The sequence below is a fragment of the Hesperophylax consimilis genome, chromosome 6 (assembly GCF_061612785.1).
Source record: "Hesperophylax consimilis isolate HC1 chromosome 6, BYU_Hcon_1.0, whole genome shotgun sequence".
NCBI lineage: Eukaryota > Metazoa > Arthropoda > Insecta > Trichoptera > Limnephilidae > Hesperophylax > Hesperophylax consimilis.
In genome coordinates this window covers 32,909,160-32,934,530 of record NC_142841.1, presented here as the reverse complement: position 1 = coordinate 32,934,530, position 25,371 = coordinate 32,909,160, and the positions used below count along the sequence as shown (strand labels likewise).

The 25,371-nt window shown below is 33.0% G+C and overlaps 2 protein-coding genes across 3 annotated transcripts in view; both read left to right on the top strand.

Moving 5' to 3' along the window:
- The window catches only part of LOC149423229 (leucine-rich melanocyte differentiation-associated protein-like), a 39,015-nt gene extending 30,211 nt beyond the window's left edge, over positions 1–8,804 (top strand). For both annotated transcript variants that reach the window (XM_089632920.1, XM_089632921.1), the window contains exons 5-6: positions 6,871–7,076; positions 8,610–8,804. In XM_089632920.1, the coding sequence (XP_089489046.1) occupies positions 6,871–7,076; positions 8,610–8,689 (286 nt within the window). In that variant the 3' untranslated portion in view covers positions 8,690–8,804. The remainder of the gene's footprint in view (positions 1–6,870; positions 7,077–8,609) is intronic.
- Positions 8,805–9,558: 754 nt separating this feature from the next.
- cindr (CIN85 and CD2AP related) overlaps positions 9,559–25,371 on the top strand; it is a 69,774-nt gene continuing 53,961 nt past the window's right edge. The window contains exon 1 of the mRNA XM_089632584.1: positions 9,559–9,795. Coding sequence (XP_089488710.1) covers positions 9,768–9,795 — 28 coding nt within the window. The 5' untranslated portion in view covers positions 9,559–9,767. The remainder of the gene's footprint in view (positions 9,796–25,371) is intronic.

Here is a 25,371-nt window from a genome sequence, read left to right as displayed (position 1 = left end):
ACGTCCGTCACTCCTGGACATAATGATCGCTAGATACCTACCCAACCCTCATACCTTTTACTTTCCCAGAACTTCATCTCCTTCATTTTCTTAAAAAATAGCCCCCACAGAACATCCCAAAAAATGACATAGGCCCTGAGGGAAATTATTGTGGGGTTAATGTAAAAAAAATACCATACTAACAACATTCTTCCAAGTTAGTCCAATCGTCCCCCTTGGTCCCAATGTCCCAATCCATAAATAAACCACTTACTAGATCGATATATTCGGGATTTTTGTACAAAACAAATTGGCCCTCTATTTAACCATAGATTTGCCAATATATATATAGTACAATTCTCATTCGGAAACTACTTATTAGAAGCACTCACCTTTCAACAGTTTATTCCATAGACTTTCAGAGTTTTTCATTGGTGGATATAGTTAGGCAACAATATGACGTCACAATATTCACGGTTCCTATTTTCGATCGGAGTTATACCCCCTGTTCCAATTCATCTGTTTTCAAAACAACTACACTCGAATTTGCACTCTTTATATTTAAGATTGTCATGTTCCATAATTCAAATAGTTTTCCAGCAAGGTGATGGTTACGGAGAGGTAGGAACTGGATAAATGACATTCCGGTAGGAACCGAGCATATTCCCATTTCAACCTACCTAAACATAGTAGAATTTCTGATCTGATATATTTTATTTCCTGTACTTTAACATTCCGGTACACCCGGCTTTAATGCTTTATCACACTTATTTTTTTTATCTTTATAATAGCATTACATGCATCATACCTATAAAGTATGGAATTAATCAATTAATTATATACATTTCGTTACGTACCTAGGTTTACTTCTGAAAAAAATGCTAATAAGTGCCATGCATTAGTCATCCAACCTGTAGGATTGTAAATTATTTATTATTAAATATTATTATTATCTAGCCTTGTATTTGAACCGCAGCACTTTATACTGTGTGATTCCAAAAACCAAAGCAAAACAAATTAGTTATGATAGTATTTATTGCACTGACATGTATATCATATATATATATATATATATATATATAGGTCCCACAACATTTATTGCGTCCGTGCGTAAATCCGTCTTCGGGCGTCCAGCACTTCTAGTTCTTTTTTTTAGATTGTTTTTGTGAATATTGCACTATATTTTACTCACAGTAATCGCTAATATCATATTTTTTTAATATTCATAATAATGCAGGTTTTGATGTTTATTACACTTTCATACATTTCTAGCGTCACGTACATACTCACGTCCGTGTGTATATTTTTTATATATTGAAGGTTCCTTTTAATATAGGTTTCACGTCCGTTCACTCCAATTCAATTGTTACGTCTTCCGTATATTGCTGACTATTCTAATAAAGGTTTCACGTCCATACTGAATAATATATTCTTGCGTCCGAGTGTATATTATTTGTTTGTTACATGGCGTTTTGAAGGTCGATTTAATTTTTACGTCTTCCGTATATAAGGCCCTTAAGACTCTTGGATTTGTTTTGAGAGTTTCAAAAGGTAAATTTAGGCCGTTGTTATGCCCCTTATATTATTAAACCCCTTAGGATTACATGACTTATTCTGATATGGGAGATATATTTCACCTTAAAAATAATCAATATAAATATTGTTTATTTTAATTCTTTTATATATCGAGACAAATAGACATCTATAATTTTTGCAATCTTTTCTTTATTTTGAATATCTACTTATGTGAGACTTCTTATCATTTTTACCAATGTATCTTATTTTATTATACGCTTTTGTTGTAACATTTTTTTTTTTCATTCTATTTTGTTTTCTCTATTGTTTTAATTTTGAAGAATTTATAATAACTGCGATACTCAACTATTAAACTAGAATGTAAACGTCTATTAGGTGTAATAAATAAATTAACAAATAAATAAACAACACAAAATATTTCTTACTTTTCTAGTGAAGTTTTCACGTTCATAGTGAATTAATTAATTACAGCATCTGTGGTTGAGAGGTAAGACTCTCGACTCGCAATCCGAAGCCCGTAATCTGACGGTCAAACCCGGCGTGCGCAAATAAATTTTTATTTGTTTGTGTTATTTCACAATTAATACATTGAACATAATATAAAGTGTGTTTGCAGCACGTTCCAGAGTGAAATATACTCTCAGTATCGCCCTGGTGTGTGACCACCATTCCGAATGGAAACGTTATTTCCAAGCTTTTGCCGTGTTTGGTGACCAGATATAAATAGCCAGGTACTTTTCTACATTTCTCTTCCTCATCTTCTTCCCCTCCCCAATACCTTCACCCTAGTACTCAGATTGGGGATGCCACAGTCTCGCTGTTCCAGACGGGATCGTTTGAGACTCTTGTGCGGTATATAAAAAATATATGTATATATATTTATGTTTTATTTTTTTGACATCCAGAAACACACCAGACCTGACAACAAACTGTCTATTGATAGTGAGAAGTTTGAATGAATATCTTGTTGCACCTTGTATACAAACGTACCTACTGGGCGCAGGCGTGCGGCAATTTTTTTTACAACGATATCCTTATTAAAAATGTATCATTTCATAACGCACCAGTTCGCTCCATTGCAGAGGGCGGTCGGACATTTTTAGGTCGGGATATCAATTTACCGTCCACTGTAAACCATCTTACAAAAATTTCCACCCGCGCAAGGCGCTTTTTAGTTCTGAGTGCTAAGTGGCAACGTTGTAAATGAACTGAATGTTGCCAAATCTGGCGTTTTGCTTCACCAAGGACTCAAACAATACATAAAAATGTACAAATTCGCCAACGGCCATGGGGACGCAATACTATCGACGAAATGCGTGGACGCAGCACGGCCGTCGTTATGTATACAAAATAATATCTACTCGTGATTGGTCACGAGGATACAATACCATCGAGGCAGAACTTCTGTCGTTACGTATTCAATATAATAATATCTGTTTTTATATTTAACTTAATAAGTTCAACCTCAAATTGCAATATTTTAATTAATGAGTTAAACTTATTAATACCATTAAGTTCAAAATAAAAATATTTTTTTTTATTTTTATTTCTTAACATCCTTAGTGTTACAATATTTACAACCTAATATTAAATAATATTTAAATCACTTTTCTGATAAGTAAGATGCTTGTGCTTAGGAGAGGACAAAAATATATTTTTACATATTTATATTGCAAATATTATTACAAAAACTATTAATAGCCTTACAAGAAAATACAATAAAAGTAATAAAAACAGGTTAGTTATAAATAATACCAAGGAATGATAAGCAGAAACATAATATGTGGAGTTTATTAAGCAGAATTGATTTGAAAGTACCTACACGGCACACACGCTCATGTAATCTAGTAAAATAAAAATGCTTGGCTTAGAAGAATATGTTCAACATATGTATAGTAACATTCTCTCTGATTCTATCTTCAATGTAACCAAAATAAATATAAAAACTATATTAAAAATGTATTAAACGTGTACCAAACTGCATAAAATGTTATTATATTATGTAATGACATATATTATGTAGTATTACGTTATAATAATCTTCTGTTTTAATAATCTCCTGTTATAATAATCTCCAGTTAAAATAATCTCATGTTATAATAATCTCCCTCTTGAATAACGTTATATTTTTTACAAAATGAAACAATACTATGTTTTAAACCACTTTATATTTATTTTATACAATATTTGGGTTCAATCCAAACCGGTCGACGAAATATAAATAAAAATAAAGTGGTTTAAAACAAAGTATTTGTTTCATTTTGTATAATGTCAAGCCACTAAGTGTTTGCTTTCTTCGATAAATTTAATATTTTTTAGTTCTTGTAAGTATAGTTTTTAAATTTTTACATACATAATAGAATAGAATATTGCGGAAATCTGCAATTGGTTTCTCAGTTAGGTAAATTACACGTGTATAAATGAACCACATTGTAAACTGTTGATTTCCCTGAAATAAAATAAATAAATAAATAATTTAAAACAATAAGAAAATTTATTAGGTGGTATTTGAGAATTTTAAATTGATTTTTTTTGTAACTGTCATAATTTTCCTCAGATATATCCAGGAGTAATTTATTGAATAATTTTATACCGTTAAATAAATAATGATGTTTTGCTGTTGTAGTTCGAACTAGTGGTACGGTTAGTCCTCCAATATAAATAATTATTTAGCTTAAAATTTATTATGGAATATTATTTTTATGAAATAAATCTTTATGTAATTGAAGTTCTTAATGTACGAGTATTTTTGTCATAAATTTTTGTGAGAAGGGGAACCGGGAAACCTTGGAAAACATTTATTGTTGGATAGTTATATGGCTTTTTTAAATATGATTTTTATTAATATTTTTTGAATTGTCACAAGTGGACGTAGGTATGATTTATACGCACCCCCCCCCCCCCCGCAAACCACGATTTCATATTGTAGTAGTGTAGAATGTGCAAGTGCAAAATAAATACCTTTAAGTATTTTTAATGATACAGTATTTCTAAGTCTAAAAAACATAAAGATGAGTTTTCTCATTCTGTCTACTGTGGAGTTTATTTGACTTTTCCATTTGATGTTTTTATCGATAATTATTCCAAGATGTTCACAGCCTAAGCACCCTGATCAAGTTTCTGAAGGAATCGCTTGGGTCCTACTGGACTATAAGGGTATAATAGAGCTTTGTATTCGATACATGCGATTATATTAATTGGCTAATTATTTAGATTCATTAATTGACAAACAGTTTGCGTTACATATTGGTATTTCATTAACATCGATATCAGTAAATTTTTCTTTAGCATAGACTACAATTCCACTACTTTTATTTTTGTGATAATTTGTGACATATTGTTTGTAGTTTGGAATACTTGGTATATTTTTATGTATTGCATGCGAGTGTGCCTCGGATAGTATTAAAAAATCTGGTTGTGGACATAATGTTAAATACATAGGTATACCAGAAGTTCGTCCATATTTCAAATTATACTCCTTATGTTTAAGTGCAAGATTGTTAGTAGATTTATTATATTGTTCTAGATTTTAGTGCATTCGCTGTATGTTTCACATACGTATTCTTCCATATTTTGATTTTTTGTTGATTTCATTTAAGTTAAAGTTTTCATTGCATTTATGAAGGTGTGATAAAATATATAGTTATAATTCTATAAATATATTAATAATAATCCTCACAATTTGTGTTACGATATTATTGCTAGATTTCAATTCATATCTTGAGGTTTTTATTTTATTCTATAAGATTTATTTTATATTCAGATAATATTCGGGAACGTATAAATTGTTTGTTTAATTGACAACAATATTTAATTTAAAATAAAACAATAACTTTGTAAACACCACTTTTATTTTTTATACTTTGTGCCGACCGGGTTTCGCTCCCAAAAAAAAACGTTTTTTCTTTTAAAAAAAACAACAACGGACGCAATACTACCAACGTAATGCGTAAACGCATCACGATCGTCGTTATGCATTAAAAACTACGCAGGATGCTTCTTAGTTCTTAGTGTCAAGCGGCATCGTTGTAAATTAACCCAACGTTGCCAAATCTGATGATTTACTCAACCAAACGCTCAAATAATTTATAAAAATGTACTCGTGAATGGCCATGGGGACGCAGTACTATCGAAGTAATGCGTGGACGCAGCAAAATCGTCGTTATGCATTAAAAACCACGCAAGACGATTCTTAGTTCTGAGTATCAAGCGGCATCGTTGTAAATTAACCAATTGTTGCCAAATCTGATGATTTACTCAACCAAACGCTCAAATAATATTTAACAATGTACTCCGAATGGCCACGAGGACGCAGTACTATCGACGTAATGCGTAGACGCAGCAAGACCGTCGTTATGTATTCATAATAATATTTCAACGTGATCGGCCAGGGGGACGCAATACTATCAAAGTAATGCGTGGATGCAGCATGACCGTCGTTGTATATTCAAAATAATATCTACTCGTGATCGTTCACTGGGACGCAATACTATCGACGTGATGCATGGAAGCATCATGATTGTCATTATGAGTTAAAAATAGTATATTTTCATGAGCGGCTACGGGGACGCAGTACTATCGACGTAATGCGTGGACGCAGCACGACCGTCGTTATGTATATAAAATAATATCTACTCGTAATCGGTCTTGAGGACGCAATACTAACGATGTAATGCGTAGACGCAGCATGATCGTCGTTATGTATCGAAAATTATATTACTTCGTGGACGCGGCAAGATCGTAGAAATGAATAAAAACATACACTGCTCGATATATACATCGTGTAGCGAACCTGTCGGCAAAATGTCAAACGTTCAATATTCGTTTCCAGACATTCTAAGACATTTTTCGCTTCCACAAAAATTTTTGTCATACGATTCTACATGGGGTAAGCATCGTTCTGGCCAATTTTGAGGTCAAAACATTGTAGCGTCCGTATATCGGACGCTGTAAGTCGGTGGACGCTGCAATGCTATGGAGTTTTTAGGGGTCGGACGCAACAAATGTAGCGGGATATATATATATATATATATATATATATATAATTATTATAGTATTAATTGCACTGACATATGTATATCAGTACAATAAATACTTATCATTTTACAAACATAATGGAGAAACATTACATTTAGTAATTTTTGTAAATTTTCCACATGAATTATAGGCGTTTAATAAATAAATAATACTAATACTCCAGCTTGACCACTATCAATAAAAAGGAATGCGTAGATTGCATGGCGTTCTTGCTCATAACCACTCATTCAATAGAGAGGGGTGACATGAAAACTAACCTTTCATTTAAAAATTTCAGTGATGTATTCTTCAAATTGAATGCTTCTCAATCCCCTCCAGATACTACGTCCTGCACCACCTGCCAAGCCTCAAGTTCCTGGACTCGCGTCGAGTGAGTCGCGAGGAGAGGGCTGAGGCCCGCAGGCGGGGCCAGTTCCTCAGGGTGCGCCGCCCCCCGGACCTGCCCTGCTCCGGGGACCACCTCCCTCTCACGCCTGCACCCTTCACTCCGCTACCATTGACATCTCGTAGGCCGCAACACAAAGGTACTATTTTCATTGGAGAATCTGTACAACTAAAAAATGTACCACCTGCCAAACAATAATACAAAAAGGAAATATACAGGGTGTATCGGCACGTACCCGTCAAATTTTAACCAGCGATTCCTGAGCATATATGGAGTAAAAAATGTTATTGCCACTTTGCTTTTTGGTAACGTTTTTTTTTTATAAAAAAATTATTTTTCATATCTTCACCACATGTCACTACTGTTTCATCCTTTGTCAAAGTTTGAAAACCCATCTGGCAATATTTTATTCGAGTTTCGTTGAATAATGTACATATGTACCTACATTGGCGCGCTTTTACAATCACAACGAAATGGCACGGCACCATTCGTGTCATTTTTAACTATTATTATTTAGTGTGTACGAAAGAGCGAAGACGCTTTTCGACATACTTGCCAACAACAGCTGTTGAACACGAGAAGCAATGCCAATGACAGTGAGGGAGTGTGGACATTTTTTAGTTTTTTGTTTTTAATTGAAAAAAATATGTTAACGGACAGCAAAGTGCCCATAACATTTTTTACTCCAAATTTGCTAAGGAATAGCTGGTTAAAGTTTGTCGGGTACGTGCCGATACACCCTGTATACAAGTCACTCGCTGATGAGATATGCTTGGGCGGGAAAACTGGAGGCATTTGAGGGATGCTCATTCTTGTTAAATTGGAGCACCCAATTCTTGTAAACTTATTATGAAATCTTTTTTAATATTAATATTCACCCCACACAGGAGGCCCTGAGGAAAATACTTTCCCTCGGGGCCTATGACATCTTTTGGGATGTTGAGTGGAGGATCTTTTTTAAGGAAAGGAAGAAGAGATAGATTTGGGAAGGTAAAAGGTATGAAGCCTGGGCAGAAATCTGGGGATCAATGTGTACAGAAGTGATATAAATATAAATATATCCCTCCCACTGCGGCGTAAGGCGATGGGTCGAGAGACAAGTTGGAGAGGTCAAAGGGTCTACCCAAACCAGCCTCTCCCGATCTGGCCCGCCACGCAGCTGGTGGGCAGGCGCATCCTGAACACACCTCACCCGATGAACCCGGACACCCCTGCTAAATCACCAAACGTAGTGAACCACTTGGGGTGACCAAGGGTAGAGGTGTTGGTTATCCAATAAATAGTGCCCGGGGCGGCGGTATCCAAACCGGCCACCCAAATTGAAAATATCAATCATCGAACAACTAAGTTGAAAACCAAAAAAAAATTAAAAAAATAGCCTTGTAACGTGGATATGTTATTTTGTCTATCTGTTTTCATATTTAAATTTCTTATTTGTTTTTGCTAAATTTAAGTAGGTGTATATATACCCTTACACGATGAGCATCTTTTCTTTTTGAGCATAATTTAACGAATCTATATCAAAATACGATATTTGCAATTATCGCTTAGATACTGGATTGAATCTTAAATTTCACAAAACGTTTTAGTATTACCTGATTTTGGACGTTAGTGTGGAGGACCGTCATTTAAGTTTTACTGTTAAAAAACTGTTTATTTTGTATTTCCGCAGGGGCCTACGGAAAGTGCCTCTACAAATACTCTGGAAAACATTCAGAAGGGAATCGTTTCATTTGTAATGCAGATCTATGAAACTTGGATAAATGGATTGTAATAATATTAAAATTAAATACTTTATAATATGTTTTCTGTTAACGTATAAGAAAAGCTGAAAAAATAGGAGAAATGACTCAATATATTTTTTACTATCTACCTAATACTTGGATGGTGTTTTATTTCCGTGAAATAAAGATATTTTAATAAAATGTTGCGATTTTTTTATTAACTTCCTATTTTTTATTACATGTTTTCCGCTAACAATGCCTGCCGATTATACTACATATTATATAAAATACTTTATTAATAATATTAGATAGTGCAAACTTTTTTTACAAAAGGGTTCCGAAGAGATTTATTACAAAAAAATATAAAGGGGCATATTTTATTATTACTTTACATTGTTAAAATATTCGTAAGTACCTATGTGCCAATAATTTCGATTATGTGGCGATGGGAAGGAGAATTGTAAGAAAGGGTGTCTGAAAAAAACAAATAACATGAAGTTAAATTGAAGACAAATTACTCCACATTGTAAAAATATTGGTAGGTATCTATGTGCCCATAAATTCGATTTGAGTTGTGTGACGATGGGAAGGAGAATTGTAATAAAGGGTGTCTGAAAAAAACAAATAACATGAAGGGGTGAGAATGCAGTTCATTCGCCCCAGCCCCCCACAATCGACATGTCTATGAAAAGGCACTTTGCCATCTATCTATGACGCACAAAAGCTTTTCTCTCTTTGTTAGGGATTGAGACATCTATGTAGATTTTTGATAACTACAATGAAACCAACGCCACGAAGCCACAGAAGCTACAGTACACCTACGCTATATTGTGAAAATTGTTTGTTGTGTTTAGGAAATATAGAAATTATAATATCGTCCATTCGCTCTGGCGAAAAGGTTTCGGGTAGAAGTAACAGAGACAGATGTATCAATCAGTGTAGGTCATACAAAATCGAAAAATGGTCGGGAAACGGTGAGCTGCCAGCGGTGATGGCAACGAGATTCTTTAAAAAATCATGTGAATTGGACGATAATGTGTCAACAAGTTCGTGAAAGTGTCATTGTTTTGTGCCAAATATTTAAAACGAGTTGTTGCGTTTTATAGATGGAAAACGCCGCCATGAATCAATTGGGTGAGTACAGTTGTCAAATATGCACACTTTTGTTTGTTATGGGTAACTGTACATTTGACACGAAGCTGACGTAGAATACACACGCCCCTGTTATTATTATAACCTTTGTGCGAATATTTGTAGCCAGCTCGTACATTCCTTTCTCGATAGTATTTGATCTGCAGAACATAAATATACGGGCCAATGGAAGCTGTCGTGTCAAAATTTATGACAATATCGCCGAAGTACTTGCTTCGTAAATGAGTCATAATGGCATCATTTTATTTGGCCTGAGGTGCTCATCTTGACACTACGTAGTAATCCGTCTGTTGTATACAAAGCAGCTTTTCCACCACACCAATATTTGGGATTGTGGGTCGAACAAGCGGCATATATTTCTGTCTCAGTTGACCCACTACTTTGGGTGCTGATCATTTGAGCATTTAATCCGATTAAAAAGCTGGTTTATAAATAATGCAATAAATATTTACAATGTGTTATCGTATCCTACAAATTCATTGTTATCATTCAAGAAATTACTAATTCACTTGGTTGCCTACTACACAAGTTGGGTATCACTGTCATGAATGATAAAAAGTTTAACTGGTTGTTATTTTGTAAGCTAATCTTTACTTAAATTGTGATCACCAACAGTTATGAGGCTTTATTTGACTAGGCTTGTAAGGTATTGGGTAATATAAGCTATGTGATAGTACTGAATTAATTATGTCTACTACATAACCTCATTCTCGGTTCAAAAAACATTCATAATATCTGTTTTTCCCATGAACCCTGCCTAATCTTTTAAAATGTAACTCTTCTTTATGAATCGTGTTATGAAGTTTTTCTGACCATTATACATTATTTTGAACATGGTTGTGACATAGGTAGGTACCGACAACTTTGTATGTTTTGTGATTGCTCACACGTTTATCATTGAACATCAAACATGCGTCCTGTTACAATCTAGTTGAATCATCAAGTTCTTAGTATGCATTATAAAATTTGTTAGTTTTCCTAAAATGGCAACATAAAATTTATTTCTCACTTGATGGCCATTGAAACGGCGTCTTTTTTCAACAAATATTCAGAATATGTTTTAATTTGTTGATTTTAAACATCCTATAGGTATTGTCTTTACATTTGAGAACGTAAATATTGATAATGCAGAATGATTGATAAATGATTTTAAGGACGGGTTGTTTTGGAGAATTTATTTATTTAATATCAACGGTATAAATATACCATAAACAATGATAACATGTCACAGTTAAAATCGTAGAAATATTTTAAAAGAATTACAAATATATGTGGCATTTGATTGTGAAATGACATTAGAGAGTAAGTAAGTAAGTAAACAAGAGATACAAGTACATAAGTTTCTATAGTGCAAATAAGGTAGAATTAGATTAAATTAATATTGATTGAAAAGATTTGATAGCATAGCCCTCTTGTACCTACCTTGCGTGCAGTTAAATAGATCTGCCACTTTTATTTGAACAATTCTTAAAATTTCAAAGTTAATTTCCCAGTTCTGTGAAAGATTTTTTCAAGTTCTGTTATTATTTCAGTGTTGTCATGCAACTAGCCTGTGATGATATAATAACAGATCTTGAATAGGACTTTCACAGTACCCGGAAATGAACGTTGAAATTTGATGAATTGTTCAAATTCTCCGAAACAACCCGTCTTTAAGTTATTCCAAAATCATTGAATTTGATGGAGATGGTGTTAAAACGCTTTTATATAGTTGTGAACGGTGAATAATTTTTGGAGCAAGTAAATGAGTTCATTGTTGAAGCAAATAGTGCTAGCAGTCTACAATGTAATTCTGATACCAACCCTTATGTATGAAAAGGACAAAATAGACTAAATTTGGTAGAACTGAGATCCCTGATGGTTGTATATAGTAAAACCATTACTGTATTGCAAATGAGCAGAAAGTAAGTAAAAAGATTAAATAAGGAACAATGGATGGGGAAAGGACAATCAGGAGAGTATGATATTATAATGCAAGAGAGAATAGTAGAAGAAGTCGGAAATGGCTGAGGAAGGCATAAGTCAGAATAACAGAAGAGTATGTATGGTACGATGCGTGAATTTGAGTAAAGCAAAGAGTGTGTGCCATGAGCAAGACAGAATTGTGATGCAAGGAGTGTGTGCCATGAGCAAGACAGAATTGTGATGCAAGGAGTGTGTGCCATGAGCAAGACAGAATTGTGTCAGTCTAACCTCTCTGGAGAAAAGGCCTGATAGTTAGTGATAAATATAATATAATATTTTTTGAATGAATTAAAAGTCTGTTGTTGCTGATTATTTTGATACAGACCCTGACATTCATCAAGTTCAGACAGTAAGCCTCGGTGTGGAGATCATTGCACTTAATGTCTGCGCTTATTATCTGATATGCAAAGGACATGCATCCTTAAATAATAAATGGCATCCTGCCATGGGTTGTAATGACAATATTATTATTTGTAATGCTTCTATCTCGAATTTATTTCCTATTTGTATTTTATGTTTTGACACTTTTTTCTTCTACTGTTCACAGAACTACTACTAGTCATCATAATGAAATTTATAGGTTCCAATAATGACTGTTGAGTAGCCAACTGGTCCAAAGTGTCAGGTTCCCACCCATGCGTCAAGGTGCAATCCTTTGCTAGCTAAATGTGCCCTTAATGGCACAAAAAGAGTGATAGAAAATGAAAATTTCACAACTGGAAACTTGATATTGAACTTTTTCAATGAACAGTTAGATTTATCGAAGATTTTCTTCTCCTGTTAATTATTTTCTTCTTCATTGCTCATACTTAGCAGTACTCACTTTTTAAAACTTTTTTAAATAAATAATATTTTTTGTACATTTTATACTTTTAGATATTTTAACATTTTATACTTGTTACTTTATACTTGTCTTTGAGTTGTTGTACTTTTCCTTTTATTTGAGTTGTTGTACTTTTCCATTTTATACTTGTTACTTTATGCCTTTCTTTGAGATGTTGAACTTTTAAATTTTATGCTTGTTACCTAATACTTTTGTTTGAGTTTTTGTACTTTCACTATTCTTACTTTTGTTGATGGCAATGTTATGCTGTATATATGAAAAAGTAAAAATAAAATAAAATAAACCCTCCATCATTGCACAATCAACATTTGCTGCTTATAATGGACAGGAGGATTACTCAGGATATTTGTACCCAGGAATGTTTATCTTTGAAATGAATTCAAACACAGGTAGTTTTTATTTTATAATTTTATCATGCGATAAAAATTCCAAAATAGCACCACATTTATATCTGATAAGTTGCAAATCCATCAACTGGTTTTACTGTCAACATTTTGTAGAACTTTTATCTTTGTACAGAGTGTACATGGATGCCAGAATAGATAATATTGTAGAGCTGCATGTGTGTGTGTCTGATACAGACAGTATAGTGTGTTGACTTTACAGTGTACTTGAAGGGAATTTTGTTTTACAACGATTACAGCCCACTGTTGGAAAAATGTAAGTAAATCTTTGATAAGGACAGCTTATTTTCTTGGTGTATAATATTCATCCCATGTTCAGTTCACCATGCCACAAAATAACTTTACTACCTGCAGTTAAATTTCCTTATGCTTTTAATTAACACATTGACACAAGATCGTTTAAACGAACGTGTCAAATTTGAAGCGGGAAAACCTGTCTTGGGCTCTTAAAATCCTCACCCCAGATAAACAAATAAATTTATTGAACATATTTGAATGGGGAATTTTTACAAATGAATTTCGGTTATGTATTTTGCTTGTAGGCAATACAGCGAAGTTTCAAACCGAAAAATAACTATTGTTGGCTCCCGCTTGAGAGGCAAACCCGATGAAATGAGTCTGATAATATGTTTTAAATGAAATGCAGAATATATAAATTTCGCCAAGGCACGCCACTTTAGTTTCATAGTATCCTACTAATCCGTCTGGCCCTTCACACTTTCAAGAGAAGATAACATATATTTCAAAATGTTGTACAGTTATTTTTTTGTGTTGACGATTAAAGTAGACTTGTCCTTTTTGCCGGTTTCGTTATCTAGTTTTATGACTTGCCTCGTGTATATTGTGTGGCCACCTGCTATTCAAAATAGTTTTCTAACTGAGCAATGTTAGATAAAGTAGATAAATATGTTAAATGGGTACTTGCGGGATATCGCTCACCGCACAGCCTTTGTAGGTTTGTTTTGAAAATTTGCCAATTTAAATTGCCTCTTTAATTTGCGTTACATTTGACAAAATAATACAATAAATAATAAATCTTAATATTTAATAATAATCTATATAAATGTTAATGTTCTTTTTTTTTCAAAATCTTAAATCTCCGAAAGTTCTTTACCTATTATTATTTATTTATTTATTGGACAATTTGTATAGCGCCGCTTTTGTGAGATATCACCTCAGGGGCGCTTACTTTGAAATTTCGACACAATGTTGCATTCGAATACGCATGTGTTTTTTATGGTGACCGGGTATGTCATCAAAATGACAATTAAACACACCTGCAAAAAGTGATATGAAGTCATGAAAAGTGATGAAACAAAAACTAGGTTACATAGGTAACTACTAAACATAGTTTTTGTTTCATCATTTTTAATGACTATATGACTTTTTAAGGTTGGTTGAATTTTCATTTTGATGAAATATCATGGAACCGTTTTTTAAATACCTATGTTATATAGATTTCTCCTGTGACAGGTAAAAAATAGCTTTTTTTTTTAAGACTGCGCCATCTGTTGGACGTAAAAGTAAACGCGCTATTGTTTCTCTGTCTGCACACAGTCTGACTGACTGAGCCACAGAAAAGCGTTGCGAAGTACAGCTAGTCTATACATATACAAGAAACTGTCTATGGTGGACAACCGCCTGTCTTTGTTTTTATCCAAATCTACAGTTTTGATGAAATTTTGCACACTTTACCTTCAAACAAGATTGTGACTATCTACATGAGATTTCCAAAAACCACCCCCCATCCCCTTTCCCCACCCCTTAAAGCAGAATTTTTATACTTGACTCAAAATAAGAGGAAAATTACTGTCTTATCTAATCTCATCCGTCATCATCTGTCTAAATCCGATTTGCAAAAACTCTGCATAAAGCCCGGGCAATTCCGGGGACTAGTGTCTAATATTTGACAGCGTAGCGAAGTTCTGTTTTAACTCGACCATTTGGCATTTTATCTGTTTGTAAATATGTTTTTTACATTCTGGTTAAAGATGGTGGCCGTGGTAGATACTTCCTTTTTATCCCACCAGAGTTTGCATGATTGTGGTTCCTACTTTCCCACTACGAGCTGTCAAATCTGAATAATCTATATTATTGTACCTACCGGCCTGAATGTTTGAAAAAAGAAATGTCACTGAGATGATGTAATTTCTTCGGATTAATTGTATAATTCTTTATTTAAATTTTTTTTAAATGTTGTGTAAAATATTTATGGTTATAATTAAATAGCTAGGTATTTGAGTGCCTACAGAGGATATTTTGGTTTAGATTTATTATTTATTACAATTATTTACCCCCACCTCCCCCTTGTTACCAAAATTAAGCAAAGCTCTTACCCCCCCCCCCCCCCTCCCATGCTTACGTAAAAATTGGTACCTATATGCATTTTTCTGTTAATGTATTCTGTTTTTTTATGATTCATAAGCGAAAGAGGATCAACGGTAACACAAATATTAATTTGCTTTGATTTGCTTACAACATGTCAAATCGTCAATCGTACTGAAACGAAACAATAGATTGATGGAAGAAATTTTGAATGAAGTGAGTAGCGCGCGGTAATTCCCCCATTCGCTTCTAAGCGAGTATCTAAACGTATTAATTATTTGTGGGAATCCCCGAATATGTATTCGGTTTTCAAACATAGACAATGTGTGGGTTGCCAATGTGTAAAAAAAAATAACTACTGCTGAGCAGTGCTGACGTAATCACTATCTCAACCCCCCCACCCCCCATGTCATCAAAAATAAGCAAAGCAAAGACCCCCCTGCCCCCCTACAGTGCTTACATAATACTTGAACGGCCCCCAATGCTCACTCCATGAACCCGGGTACCCCTGCTAAGTCACCAAACGTAGTGTGCAACTTGGGGTGACAGATGGCAAGGGTGTTGGTTACCCTCCCGCCTCTCAAGGGTGGAAACCTGACACATTTCATCACCTCCGTGCTAAAGTTGCGAATCTGCTAAAAGTCAACTTTTGAGGAGAGCTAAAAAACTATTGTTTTATTTTATATGTCAGATTCGCAAGTCATTTATGGTCTATTTTATTGATAATTCATATTTTACACCATGGTAAATGTTTCTATCTGCTTTTTTTGTAAATTTACCATGGGTTTATTCAAATGACTCATAATATAACTAAGGTTTGCAAAGTTTGATAACTCAGTAACTTCTGAAGTTATTTAGTTGATTCGCCAAGGTGCGTATCATCAAATAGAGAATCGAAAAGTCATTTTCGTGAAAATGACAGATTGGTAACTTCAGCATAGAGGTGACTATTTGTTCAGTCGGCTATTAAACAGTCTATTTAATTAAAGGTGATGTAATGATGCTTGTAAAATAAGTATGTGCATAGTATAATTAGTTGTTATTTATGTATGAGAATATTCCAATATGTACTTTATTATTTTTCTTGCCAACAGTTCCTAAAACGTTAGCAGTCTTACTTATAAAGATTCCCTAATACGCCGCTGCAGCACTGGTATAGCTATACATTAAAATATTTACTCATAATATTTATGCTAGTTTTTTTCACTGGAATCACTTTGTTCTTATCCTCAAAAACACGGTCATTTTTTCATTTCGCATTTAGTTGCTAACTTCATGTTTCTTCAGATGACATTTGCGATGTCGTTGACCCGGTCTGCTTTGAATTGCTTCAAAATTTGATATGCATTCCATATTTGCTTTGGTAAATCGATATTTCGATTTAAAATATTCATCTGATAGTGCTGCCAAAGGGTATTACTGTTTTTTTTTTTTTTTTTCATTTTTGTTGTTACTATTCTTATCCCTCTGTATTATCTATTATGAGTAAGACGGCTTAGGTTATATAAAATCATGACACGAGTATAAAAATTGTCTTTTTTTATATCTGGAAATGTTTTTTAATAAAAGTATTTCTCATGGCCAGGTTCAATGATATTTTATTTCACACGTTAATACAATGCACCCGACGAAAAATATTCTCTCAATAAATCATGCTGAATAAAAATATCTGTTAAAATATGCATTCTCTCTGAAAATTCGTATCGGCAATAAGACCTTCAATAGCTTTTTTTGATTAGCGCATGCTTGTTTTATTATGACAGTAAAATGTTGCTAATTATTGCTGATATGCATCCCATAATCTGGGTATAGCTATAATCAATTTGAAGGTGAATTGCAGAAAATTAATGCAAAATCATGTGTTTTTATTTTAGATCCTTTCATTTTACTGCGTGTAGAACACTTATTGACCTTTAAAACAATCAAGCACTTTTTTTGAAAAGTCTTTTTATAATTCCAAAAAAATTAAGTGTAATCAGGCCTATAAAAACTGCTTTTAAGTACAATAAAAAAAAGTTTTAAAAAAATCTCCTACTTACGAACCCATTTTCGGTCATGGTTTTATTGAATAATTTAGAAAATGATTGTTTAACGTTTAAATATTTGTGCTTAAAGTTTGCAAAATAAAATAAAACACACTTTTTGGTGATATTTTTTTCTTGGATAAAACAAGACAGGCGACTTGTATTAAGTGGGATTTTAAATCTAATCATCGTCTACAAGGAGTCTTATTGTTAGCGGACCGATTCCAAATGTTACGACGTGGTGTATCGCCTTAAGGACAATATACAAACCATTAGTGATATTTTTTTTGCAACAGGTCATGCATAACTGACCCAAACAACACAAACTTAGGATTGTGTGTATTGGTACATATGTATGCATTTTCAAAAGTGATATCCTTGCCAATCGTCACTGAAAAACAGCCTTCTGTCTTGTTTATGCCAGCTTATTGTTTTTAGCAAGAAAGGATCAGCAATTATTGTGTATGTTCGAAATTGATGCTTCCAGTGTGTTCTTTTTACTATAGGTTTTCAATTTCACTGGGATTTTCTTTTATAAAGTTGAATAAGATATTTGAAACATGCTGTTAGCAAGCAATGCATAGAGTAATGTGTTCGAGCCAACATACAACTATATATTTCCTTACCACTGGCCAACAATATGGGAGATTTTAATGAAAGAAAGTCCCCTGTGGGAGAGAGGATATTTAAGTATTTGAAAAAAACGATATACAGTACCTATACCTACTTACAAGTATTTTTTTAAATTATGAACATTTTAATAACACAGTACATTTATTGTTTGTGCATTTCATCATTTCGCAAAGCTTCCTTTGTTTTTGCAAATGATAATAAAGGTTAGTTTGTGTAAATATTTTTTTTGTCTTTCATTCAGTCGATTACAGTTCATTCAATATTTATATTGATATATTTGCGTTATATTCTTTCTGGTAGTGCTATTTCCTGGCAAATTTTACTGCTCTAAAGGTTAGCAGATTGAGTGCGTCGACATTAAATGTTTTTTTGCATTTCTGGCTATATACGTACATTGAAAAGGTTTTACGAAAAGTTAAACGCTGGTGGTCATTTTTGTTATTTGTTTTTGGGGTATTATGCCGTGTAGCGCTAACTCCTTCTTTAGCCAAAGTTTCGGACAGCATTGCAGTGCCCATTATCATATGTCACTTATCATTTATATATGTCAATTATCACATTATCATATATCAGTGTCCATTGATAATGGACACTGCAATGCTGTCCGAAACGTTGGCTAAAGAAGGAGTTAGCGCTACACGGCATAATACCCCAAAAACAAATAACAAAAATACTTTTGGCCGTGAAAATCTTAAATCATATTTGCTGGTGGTCATTCCTAATTCAATACAATAATATGGTTATCGGCGAATTTTGTTGGTCACATCAACTTAAAATATTGTATTTATAATATATATAAATGTATTGTAAAAGAAAAGATAAAAAGAAAATATAAAAACTCCGACAGTAAATTCAAGCTTTGGACAAAGACACTACCAATACCATGCTATAAACGCTTTCAACAGTGTAAAATTTGAAATTAAAATTGAGGAAAATAAAAATAAATTCACACACAAAATTTCAAAATGGATTAAAGAACAAAAAAGACAATATTACCAAAATATCATAGCATAAAATAAAAATAAAACCTACACGTAACACACAAAACCAACATAAACACACATCACTCACAAACACACAATATTATTTTCATTATATTATTTTTTAATTTTAAATGTATTATTATGTATTTCGTATTTTTAATTTCAAATTTATTATTTTCTTTTCAAATTTATTATCTTCTCTTTAAATGTAATATGTAGATTAGATTTTCATATTATAAAATGAAGGCCTCAGCACGGGCAAGCCACCCAGTGAGGCCTACATTACTGGAAAACATAAATTGTAACAAAATAATGTACCAAATAAAAATAAAAAAATAAAATAATTGTTTCATAGTGCTTTCACACAAACGAAGTATTGAATTCCATAAGTCTAAACTTAAACTTTAGGGAAATGTAAAAAATATAAAATAATAAATGAAGATAAAAGTAAGAGGGTTCCTTTTAAGTATCGCGAGTTGGTGAGGTATGTATTTTTTATGTGAATTCAAAACCATCCATGTTGTGATGCTGAAGGCAGCGGGGAGGAGAAAGGAAGGTGGGGATGTATCTGGCTATTCAAATCTCGTCACCAAACATGGCCAAAGCCGTTTCAAGCAGTGTTTCAATTCTGAACGGTGCTTACACCGGGGTGATACTGATAGCATTTTCCACTCTCCACCGTTTTACGAATGAGAGATTTGAAAATAACGCCAGGCTGATTTAAGCGTAATGAACATAAGTTTAAGAAAAGGAACATCGGGAGAATATTATATAACACGTGGATGCAATGGATTCCCCAGAAAGGCATCAAATGATCAAGTTAATTAATATCCGGTTATGTCAAGGATTTGTTTCCATGGCAACTCAGGACAGTGGCTATTGAACACACTTTTGAAAAATGTATTATATGTAATATAAAGTCATTAAAAGTAATGAAAAGAAGGCCTATAAACCTAACCTAACATAACCTATTAAACCTAAATGGCCTCTAAACCTAACTTAACGTAACCTATTACACCTAAATGGCCTTTAAACCTAACCTAACGTAACCTATCAAACCTAAATGGCCTGTGAACTTAACCTATTAAACCTAAATACCCTGTAAAGTTAACCTAACGTAACTTATTAAACCTAAAAAAAATTCTGATTTGTCCAGTTACTAAGTAGTCGATATTACAGAAGAGTATGCATGAATGTGAATGAAGCAAGGAGTTTGTGCCAAAAGAGAATTATGTGGCATTCTATCTTCTCTGCCTACCCATTTTAAGACATTGCGTGAGGTTTGTTTGATGTGTGTAATTTTTCTGATTACAACAAATATGAAGAAAAAATATTTCAATTTGTTGTTTTTATTAGCGCTATTATTGGTTATTTACAAAACTATGCCTTCCAATACTGGAGGTTTTATCTAACCAACAGTTAAAATCATTGTGACTTTCTCTATAGTTTGATTCAATTATCTGTGCAATTGGTGACATCACTGGAGTACCTACATTTTTTGGATGCAAAAATGAATGGAACTAAAACAAAATAATTTTCCTCCTTTTAAAATTTATATGTATCGGACTATACTCGTGCACAGTTTTAATTGTCACATTATTTGTAAACCACATACTCCGATGCAATACATTAAGATGGAATTTGGTAAATTCGTGTGATAAAACATACATAGGAATGTAATTTCCTTTAAATGTAGATACAAGTGGTCATTAACATAAATTACCAAATAGTATGATTAACATAATGTACGTACATATGAGTTGTGCAATGACTCATCATTCTTATCGAAATACTTATTCTACTCAGTTACATAGTATGCATATTAAAACTTTCTTACATTCAGTATTCTGCTCCTAACTAAATGATTCATGTTTTCAACATTTCAGTTTTTTCCCTATTTAGGAATGAACAAATGTATACTAGAGCCATTTCTTGAAAATGCTTTAGCGATGTTTATTGGCCCAAATTGTGGACATACTTAGCAGAACGGTGAGATCCTTAGAAAAAGACCTCATAACCTTGCGAAGGCCATTAAAGATTTGAATTAATTAAAATATTGTTTATTTGCACCTCCTGAGATTGATATGATCTCAATATCGCCCTGGTGAAAGACCGTATTTGAAATGCTAAGTATTTCCCAACCTTCCTCTTTCTCATCCCTCAGTCCCTTTAGCCTCACAACATACCCCAAATAAAGATGCCTGTATCATACGTATCCAGACATCCAGAATTTTTCAAAAAAATTCATATTTACGCAAAAATCGCAAGAACACTCAAACCCCGAAACCGCTTGATACCGTGTCGCCGACACAATTGGAAATCTTTACATCATAATTACTCAATCAAATGATGTGCTATATGTGATTAATCAAGATAATTACATAGCAATATAATAGCAGAACCTGAAACACATCTAAAAATAACCATCTACCACCTCACTCGGAGCCACCAACCCACGAAATAACCCCCGCTAAGGAAGCAACCCAGTATTTACGTTGACCCCCCTTCATACTACCCGGATGGAATTCCATGTTGGCCGCCGAACTTTCGACCAATCACAGCACAGCATATCCCATTGAGATTCTTATCAAACAATGATAACGAAATTCAATACGACTATTTGTGATGACATCAAACTCAATTTACGAGAAAATAATAGAAGATACAACCACGGAATAAATATCAACATCAAGAAATGATTATATGCTAACATAATAACATAAAAAATTATACCTAAATATGTTTGTTACTCTTTGGGAAATGTTCAAACCAAAGATATTTAACTTCAAACCCAATATGAAAATTTGTATAATTTATTATAAAATAAATAAACGAGACTGGGGGAGATGGTTTTGGTAGATTGAGCTGACTTGGTTAAAGGTATCATATTAAAATATAACTTTCCTCTCAACAAGATAATTGCAAAGAGGAAAAATACCTAACCATTTTACTCCTCACTAAAGAGGATAGAACTCCTCCAAGAGGGCTCGATTTGAAAACGTTCTATAAATAGAGAATCGAATTCCATACAAGTTCAGTTCAACAACTACCTCTGAAAGGGAATCCTCTCTCCTGAAAAACCATCTCCAAGTCTCCAAAGTCTCAAGAAATATTTTCAAGTGTTTTTTATTCAGTATTAAATTCAGTTTTTGCCAGTAATAAATTCTTTTCGTCAGCTCAGATCTGGAAATAAATTCCTCTCTGATCGTGGCTTTAAACTCCACCACAAACCTCTGCAACATCTACCAAGACTGAGAACGCTGACAAGTGTACCCAGCTACCTTCGTATCTACAGTTATTGTACGGACGGTATATTGTCTCGTACATTGCCATTGTCCCATTTATTTATTTATTTATATACTATACATAAAACACGTTTTATTTCACATAAAAATCAACCTCACTAGGGCTAAGCCTGTATCGAGGTTAACAATTTACATTTGAGTGAAGCAAACATAAGAGTAATCACAAACATAAAGTAAATCTACATACAAACACAAAATATTTCAAAATTAAAGAAAAAATATGTATTAGATGTGTTACCAAATGGGTAATTTGACAGTATATTGTAACAATTGGCTTCAGATAGTTGAGTATTCATATTAAAAAAAGGCTTTAGCTATGTTTAGTGACCAAATCTAAAAAGCCAGATATTTCACCTCTTTACTATTCCCCATCAACTTCACTTTCTATAACTTAGTATGATTAATTTCTCCATTTGATTTATGAAATATAAACCACCAAGTGAATCCACCTTTCACTGTGTTATTTTTTTCTTTTATGTTTTACCAATAGACTGCATAGCATCATCAATACCACAAATGCAAATGTGTTATGCTTTTACTTATGCTGTAAACTACAACATACAATAATTGCAGGAATGCTTTTTAATTTGTTGACTCCGAGCAACTGACCTTTAATTCTCATGGTGAGTCAGTACCAACCTGACTATTATTGCAATTATTGCAAAGCTTACATAAATGAATCTATTTGTATAACAACTATCGCAAGTGTCAAACAGTAAACGCTCTTTACATTGCAGAATGAACTCATTCATTCGGCATTTGCAGTCTGTTATCTTTGTAAGTAGTTCCATTTTTTGTACATCTTAAAATATGGTAGTATCTTTAATGCACAATCAAAACCACAACTGTAAAGTGGAACGGCTGCGTTTAAAAAATATTTTTCGATTTGGTCAAGTATTTTGGCTTCAAATGCAAATTTAAGCTTTGTATGAAAAAGGCTAAAAAAATTGTATATGTTTTAACAGTTGCAATAAATATGACAATTTTTCCGATAGAAAATTTTGTAAAAAAATTATTTAGTTTAAAAGTTGAAACTTGATTAAAATCACCCTGTTTTATGGTATGAATGGGCGATGCATTCATTTAGATAAAGAAAGTAGTGTAGGCCAAGACAACATTGTACTACGTTCCATTCTATGTGCCTGCTCCTGTGGAATTACATTGCGGTTAATTTAGTTGTAAAATTATAATCAATTTTATTTCTGAATAGGATTTTCCTCATTTATGACTGACGGCAATCAGTATTTTTTTTTATTAAGATTAAATGTGTTGAAAAAAGGAAAAGCTCAACGAATTGTCATAATTCATATATTATGACTCAATATATTCCCCACATTCGTGTATCAACAAAATAACTTGAGAAAAAACGTTTGCATTCAATTTGTGTTTTACAGGCTAACAGAATGTTTTCCCACGGCCAACTTAAAGAATGAAGAATTTAAAGGGAAACTTTTAAGTAAACTATCTCTTCGGAAAATCATCCGTGTAGTAAAAAAAATATCAAGGTTAAAAATATATATTATTGTAATTGCTCCTTCAACTTGAATTAATAAATATTACTTAATTATTAAAAATCTCAACATGGTATTATGCCATCCAATGCTGCATATAGACAGGAGAAAAAATGCATGAGTCGAGCCACAAATTATGCGAAAGTAACGAAGCAACTGCAAGCGGTGTTTCACGCCATTTACGGTTGCTTTGTTCCTTTCCCATAAGTCGTGGTTCACCTTGGCAGTTCGGCTTGCGTGTTTTTACGCACCCCAAGAAGTTGTCAAAACAAAAGGGTTATATTGTAGAATTTTTATTTAGAAGAAATTTAACACTCCTAAATGATATTACATATTATTATTATAGCATTAAAAGCAGAGTTGGATTTGCTACGAGAGAATATAATTATTCAATTTCAGAATATTCAGAACCAATAGATTTCATTATGTATTTCTTAGAAAATTGAAACTTCATTTCAATGTAATGTTTTCTTTTCAAATTTATCTAAAAAGATATATGTTTATGTACAGAGACAAGATACCAAGCGCTTTGAAAGACCGGCAATATGAAGATAGACTAAAAGAATTAAGATTACCATTGTTAAAGGAAAGAAGAGAAAGGGGTGACTTTATTGAGACAACCATAATTTTATCTGGACAGTATAGTTGTCCTGGTATCCAAGAAATCTTCTCCACCAACAAAAATATAAATCTCTGTGGACACACAAAAAAAAATAATAAACTACCTTTTGCATCCAATCCTAGAAAACACTTCCTTGCAAATAGAGTAGTGGATGCATGGAAAAAACTTCCACAACATTTCGTCGATTCTACTAATATAAACCAATTAGATTCTTATTTGGAGAGAAGAAAGGATTAACTTATTTTCAATTTAAAACAACTCGATTACTGTTAAGGCGATGCCATACGTAGTGTAATGCAAAAACGTGTGTTTTTAGTTTGAAAATTTGGTCGCCTAGAAATGTTTCAGAAGCTTTAAATAAATACTGCGAGTAGAATACATCTTGGCCTTTGAAATAATCGAGTATTTTTTAGATAAGTCTTTTTATAAGCCCAGAAAAAAATAATGTAAAGGCCTATGAAAACTGCTTTAAAGTTCAAAATCTCCTACTTACGAACCCATTTTCGGTTATGATTTTATTGTATAATGTGGCAAATTAAGTTATTTATAAAATGATCGAAAAAAAATTAAATATTTATGCCTGAACATCCACAAAATAAAATAAAAGGCCCTTTTTGGCCATGTTTTTTTCTTGCATAAATCATAACAAGTGGATGGTGTTAAGCGGGAATTTAAACCTTATCGCCATCTACGTAAGGGTTGTTATGATAGCGGCTCAATTTAAAGTATTACACGACGTAGTGCATCACCTTAAATTATTGTGAAATCAGATATGAGCGCATCACCACTTAATGGTAGGGTTTTTTAATATACATAATTTTTTTTTAAATGTTTTTTCAAAGTTTTTACATTTTTCAATTAAAATACTAATAAGATATAATAAGATATTAATATGATTGTTAAGAAAGCCCTTAGAATGCTAGGATTCTTATTCCGTATTGG